Below are 7,163 nucleotides of genomic sequence, written 5' to 3' on the forward strand. Positions count from 1 at the left end.
CACTCCCTTTTGAAGACTATAAGAAGGGAGATTGTTTTAATAAGAGACAAAAGCACATCACCATCTTGACGAGGAGAGCAACAGTAAGAAGAAACCAGCGCTGAAGTCCACAACTCCTGCAATACAAATAAACACAAGCAAGGACAGGTAAGCTTTATTGTTCACTTTCTGGTCAATGGAACATATTATACTGTATGATGGTGTATGATGATGTATTTAGCTCTTGCCTAAAAATAAGGGCATTGCATTGATGTTGAGTATATTTATGCCAATTCAAAGGCAGGTCAAATGAATCTTTATTTTACAAGCCAAACAAAAGCCGTCTGTCAGCAACTATTCATTACAATGCCTGTGCAGTCCCAAATACTTTATAAGAATGATAACATTACTATTAAATTTCAAAACTATTTCTGAATGCTCTTGGTTTAAAGGGATTTTCTATAATGTTATTTTAAAAAATATTATGGAAATATTCCTTTTGAATGAATAAAAAAAATCCATGAACAGTCCATTGTTTGTGCCAATATTTTGAGGACACTTTATAGACCAGGATTTGCTACCTGGACTTTAGAGTGTTAGAACTTTTATGTGATTATTAAACCAAGGCAGTTTTGGTTAGAGTTAAGCCTTAAAAAATGGCGCTCCATATTTAGTTTAGGAAATTTGATTGAAAGTAAAAATTGGTAGCTGGGTTGTATATATAAAAAAAAAAAAAAAATATATATATATATATATATATATATATATATATATATATATATATATATATATATATATATATATATATATATAAAAAGTGTGTGTGTGTGTTTGTGTGTATATGTATTTATACACATATACACACATGTATATGTGTGTGTGTATATGTATATATGTGTATATATGTATGTGTATATATATATATATATATATATATATATATATATATATATATATATATATATATATATATATATATATATATATATATATATGTGTGTGTGTGTGTGTGTATGTATGTATGTATATATATTTCTATTTTGTTTGTTCAAAAAATGAGCTTTTGTTAAAAAATATTTGTTCAACTGTTATTCCTGCAGTAAATGCATTCATGTGATCTCATTAAAGTTTCTAAATTAGGTCTGTAACAATGTTGTTTTCTGCTGCTTTCCTCAGACAATGAAGATGGAGGTTACTGGGAAAATGTTCTGTGTCTTGATGCTTTTGTGAGTATTTCAAATTAAATGAATGTACTTTTATATGATCTGGCTATTTAAAAAGAAAACTACAGCAATGGAAAGTGATTAGATGTTTGCTTTCTCCGTTCCTCTATTCTCCTTAATTGAATTCATAGCACACTCAAGTTTTATTTGGTTATTTATATATACAGTTGAAACCAGAAGTTTACATACACTCTAAAAAATGAACATAACCATTTTTTTAATTGTCTGATGGTAAATCACACTAAACGTTTACTATTTTAGGTCTGTTAGGATTCCCTAAATGATTTACATTTGCTAAATGCCAGAATAATGAGAGAATTATTGTTTTTTGATAATTTTTTAATAATTTCTAGAAAGTCAAAAGTTTACATACATTTCCTTGGTATTTTTTAGCTTTGCTTTTAAACTGTATAACTTTGGTCAAATGTTTTGTGTATCCTTCCACAATCTTCTCACAACAGTTTGTAGGAATTTTGACCCATTCCTCCTGACAGAATTGGTGTAACTGAGTCAGATTTGTTGGCTGTCTTGCTCGCACAAGCTTTTTCAACTCAACCCACAAATTTTTTATAGGATTGAGTTCAGGGCTTTGTGATGGCCACTCCAAAACATTCACTCTGTTGTCCTTTAAGCACATTTAAACTAATTTGGCAATATGCTTAGGGTCCTGGTCAGTTTGGAAGACCCATTTATGGCCAAGTTTTAATTTCCTGGCTGATGTCTTGAGACGTTGCTTCAGTATTTCTACATAATGTTCTTTCTTCATGATGCCATCTATGCTTTGAAGTGGACCAGTCCCTCCTGCAGCAAAACAGCCCCCACAACATGATGCTGCCGCCCAATACTTCACAGTTGGGATGGTGTTCCTAGGCTTGTAAGCTTTCCCCTTTGTCCTCCAAATGTAACACTGGTCATTATGGCCAAACAGTTCAACCTTAGTTCCATCAGACCACAGGGCATGTCTCCAAAAATTTGTCTTTTTTCCAGTGTAATTTAGCAAATAGTAATCTGCCTTTTTTTGTTGATTCTGGCTTGTTGACTTTCCCATGTTGTCACACAAGGAAGCAGTGTGTTTGAGGTTTTCCTTAAATACTATTCTACAGTATTCTTCAGAATTGCTTCCAATTTACTCAAATGTTGTCAAATAGCCAATCAGAAACTTCCAAAACCTTGACACCATCATCTGAGCTTTTTCAGAGGCATAATAATCTTATTGTATGTAAACTTGACTTTCAAGAAAAGTTATAACAATTTCTCAAAAAATATCTCATTATTCCGCTATTAAGCATAACAGAGACACATTTGATAATCCTAACTTACCTAAAAGAGTTTAGTCACATTAACATCTGACTTTTTTAAATGGTTATGTGCCTTTTTATACAGTGTTACGACCACAGTCACAACATTAAATGAGGGAAAAACACAAACGGATCGGTCTAGGGGTTTTATTAACTGAATAACCAAATATAAACAAAGTGTGGGGAGAAAACACAATAAACGAAGGCTGAACACAAAAGGAGCACAACTCCACGTCCGGACGGCCGCTCAAATCCCCGTCTCTGAAGTGCCGCTGCTCGAGCTCTTAAATCGCCGGCGGTCAATGGTCTGCAGGTGCGGAGTAATCAACTTAATCAAAACACAAACAGCAACAAAACACTAGAGGGCGACAAAGTAACACAAGTAAATAAATAATAAATACATGGACATGTAACAACAGTGTATGTAAACTTATGGTTTCAACTGTATATATATATATATATATATATATATATATATATATATATATATATATATATATATATATATATATATATATATATATATATATATATATATATATATACACACACACGCACACACACACTGTGCCAGGGTTAGCTATAAAACAAATTTACATATATTCCCTGCATTCCCAACACTGAAAAAAAATGATGTCTGCAAAACTGTTGCAAACAATTTATTTGTGTTGAATTTAAGCAAACAAATTAAATTTAATAATGCTCAGCTTAATTTATTTGGGCTGAATTTAAACAAACAAATAGTTTACAACCCCTCAATGTAAATTTTTTTTGTCAATGCAAGGAATCATCTTTGAATAATTTTTTTCAGTGAACAATGTTTTTGATTTTGTTTCACAGGCTGCACAAGAGCGTTCAACAGCAAGCGTTTAATAATAATGCAACACTCAATCTTCCTACTAATTATACAGTTGGTTGGATGAGAACTCTGGATGATGAAAAGTTGATTTCTGAAGTCAATATTCCTGGCACTCATGACACAATGGCCCTTCTACAAGTACCAGGATCACAATGTCAGTCGTGGCCACTGGAGAACCAGTTAAAGGCCGGCATACGCTACCTGGACTTGAGAGTGTATGGGAGGTTTGTGATAATTATGCATGGTGTGATTCCTCAATTTACAACATTTGCTGAAGTTTTCAATACAACAAAGAACTTCTTGTCTCAATATAAAACAGAGACCGTGTTGATGAGAGTCAAGGAGGAGTTTGGTGGCAATATTACAGAAAAAGCAATTATTCAAGTTAAAAATGATCCTGGTTGTTGGATTAGTAATAAAATACCACGAATTGGAGATGTGAGAGGAAAGATTGTTTTTGTTCAGAAAAACAGCTTTAAATTGGGAATCCCTCTGCTTGAAACTGACCAAAAAAGTGACTATAAGGTCAAAAATATCAGCGAAAAGGAAGTTAAAATTACTGAGCATCTGAAACAGGCCTTAGGTGCACTTAAAACTGATAGGGCTGTGCTGAGCTATTCCAGCGGCACAGGCTTGCCTCTGTGGAGGATATGGAACACTCCAAACCATGTGGCAAAAAAAATCAACCCTTGGCTGTATGGTTATCTCAGAGGCATTTCTAAACAGAATCCAAAGGGTTGTTTTGGGATCATCGCGATGGACTTTCCAGGCTTTGATTTGATACAACAAATCATCGGTTTTAATAATTAGATGTTTACGTTTGTTTATTTTCATTGCAGTGTATTTTTATTCAGCATTTAGTGGGACAGAAGTATGTATTTTCTGTTTTTAGCTACATTTCTGAATCTGCAATTTCTACTTTTTTTCTTACATTTTTTTCAGCAGGTTTTTAACTTTGTAATCAACAGCAGCTCAATTAAAATAAAAAATAAATGAATAAAAACTTGACTAAAAATGTTTTATTTTATTTTATTCAAGCTAAAAACAACAGCATATATATCTAAGGCCATCCATGCAGCATGTTCATCATTTTTGTCAAAATTTGTTTTTAAAATGCTTGTGTTTGATTTTGGGCATCCCTATATTTGAAACTGATAATTCAATTCATGTTTAGTTATACACTCTCAGAAATAAAGGTACACGAGCTGTCACTGGGGTGGTACCTTTTCAAAAGGTCCATATAAATACTTCAAGAGTACATATTAGTACCTAAAAAGTACAAAAGTGTTCCTCTTAAAATTTTTAGGTACTAATATATACTTTTGAGGTACTAATATGGACCCTTTAAGTACAAATGTGTACCTTTTGAAAAGGTACCACGGCAGTGACAGCTCGTGTACCTTTTTTCTGAGAGTGCATAGTGCTCTTACAATGTGTATTGTGTTAAAGCAGCTAAACAGAAGTTCTAATAAATTGAAATTAAAACTGTGTCAGTCCAGTTTTCAGACATGAAGTTCAGTTTAGTTCAGTGTAGAGCTGGGCAATATGGCAAAAATATCACGATAAGTCGATATCGATAATTATGTCAAATCTATCAATTTTAAAAGCATTTCAGCATGCCAGTCACTTTGTGCAGCTGATTTAACACATTTTGTGAAATGTTTTAGCTGTCTGACAATATAAATAATAAAATAATAAACAAAAGAATAATCTTAATTATTTTTCAGCATTTACTGTTCAAGTTTTCCACAACCAAAGACATTACTACAGGTTATTGTATATTATTGTTTAACATCAGAAAAAATAGTAAAACAGGTTTGGATCAAGTAAAAGGAGAGTTAATGGTGACAGAATGTTCAGTTTTTTCATTTATATGCTGAGTATAGTGAATTTAGGGTGAAATATCCTTTAATACATTCTATTTAGTGATGCTAGTGTAACGGAGGCCAGCTCGGAGTCGGTTGGGTGTCGTAGGACCGGCGGGGTTACATTGGTGCTGTGACCCAGATGGGAGTGAGGTTTAGGAGGGGTGAGTGTAACGGAGGCCAGCTAGTAAGTGCTGTGCAGGTAAACCTCACTCCTTTGACCTCTAAAGGTGCTCGAGCGACAGATGCTAGAGGCCATGGTCTTTAGCCTCCTTGTTAGAGCAACCGACTCCTATGCGCAAGGTCGCCGGTTCGATCCCAGCTCAGAGCTGGTTGGGTGACGTAGGACCGGCAGGGTTACACAAACAATTACTTGATGATCTTTTGATTGTTGATGACACTTTAACCCTGTATCGATAGACCTTATCGATGACTGATTAAGCCTGGACATTTAAAGGTTATTTGCGCTGTGAGACGTGTCCACGCATTACATAATCAAGTGTGTGAAGTTTACCTTGCCTTATGAGTCACTCTCTTGACATTGCATATTGTGGGATGCATAAAACCCTGTTATGCGCAGATCTCGGTTGTATCCGCTGTTGTTTTAACCACGAATAGGCTTTTGTAGACTCTCATTTTAAAAATCGCGCATCACAGCCAATATGCAGGGAACATCTTCATTCACACAACAAGTTTCTGAGTTCTCTCAACCTTCAGACTGAGTCCATTCTTCTGAGGTAATCCAAGAATTTGTTCAGTGCTGCGAATACTTTGTAAAGACTGCCCTGGCTCATTAACACCGCTTTATTAAATTAATTAAACAGAAACCGTGAAAACAGTTAAATGGATTGTTTAGGTGCTAAAAAAGCATACATAGCAGACTTGTTTTGAAGAGTCTTGCCTCAGTTTCGTCCGCAACTAACCCTAAACTCCCACTCTTCACTTTCGTTCGCAACAAATGTAACCCCCCCTCCCCGCTCTTCACTTTAGTCCGAGACACCACCCATGGACGCCCCACTCTTCACTTGCGTGAGGGCAGCATGACCATCGTGAAGGCGGCACGGTCGCCATTTGCCTAGAGCGCCAGTTAGGTTTGCACCGCTCCTGCTCAGGTGTTATTCGTTCTTCTTGTTTATGTTGTTTATAACTGACCAACATAAAATAAGTATTTACAGTCTCATCAAGTGTTTATTGATGTATTGTGCTCTGTTATAGTGTCTTTTCGGGTGTGTGTGTGTGTGTGTGTGTGGGGGGGGGTTCTTGTCAGGCACGGCTTTCAAAAATGATGACATGAGACTTTACTGGGTAATTGCACTGATGCTTGAGGATGGTCCACGTTTACCAACACTTGTTTGGGTCTGTATTTTCGTAGCATCTTCATAAGGGTGGTATTGTTTTAAACAGGTTTGTGGTGTTGCCTGTTTTTGATGGCATGAGTCCTCTGCAGTTTGCTCTGTCTCATTTCCCTGTTTTGTATTGGATTGCAAAAAACTAAGTAGCTCCAGACTACTAGACAACAATGTCTATGATTGCGACCTTATTCGTTTTAACTTATTTTTTCTTACTACTCCAAGTGCAACTAACACTGTATGGCTGTAAACTTGTACTACGTGCGGCATCCAGAAGTGCAGGCTGCAAAATGCCTGAGCAGCGTTATGCATGCATAAACATTATTGACCACTCATCGAACTGTCCATATCGTTTTATCAAAAATTTATATTTTGTGATAATTATCGACCGTTATTGAATTATCGGCCAGCCTTAGTTCAGTGTTAAAAATTTCACTGCTAAAATACCAAACACTGAAAAGCAAATTCATCAATGCGCAGCTCAACAAGTCCCAACCAATCAAGCCAGTGGTGACAGTGATGAGGAACAAGCTTCATCAATTGACGAAAGTGAAGGAAAAAAACTTGCGAGAAACCAGGCTCTGTTGGAC

General features: G+C 35.5%; 1 protein-coding gene across 1 annotated transcript; it reads left to right on the forward strand.

The window, feature by feature from the left end:
- The first annotated feature begins 59 nt into the window (after positions 1–59).
- Positions 60–4,215, forward strand: LOC130243977 (1-phosphatidylinositol phosphodiesterase-like). Its single transcript, XM_056476298.1, has 3 exons — positions 60–147; positions 1,156–1,205; positions 3,341–4,215. Exons 2-3 carry the CDS (start codon positions 1,159–1,161, stop codon positions 4,167–4,169), a joined length of 876 nt encoding a protein of 291 aa, XP_056332273.1. The 5' UTR covers positions 60–147; positions 1,156–1,158; the 3' UTR covers positions 4,170–4,215.
- Positions 4,216–7,163: the final 2,948 nt, after the last annotated feature.

The sequence above is a fragment of the Danio aesculapii genome, chromosome 16 (genome assembly GCF_903798145.1).
Source record: "Danio aesculapii chromosome 16, fDanAes4.1, whole genome shotgun sequence".
Lineage (NCBI taxonomy): Eukaryota > Metazoa > Chordata > Actinopteri > Cypriniformes > Danionidae > Danio > Danio aesculapii.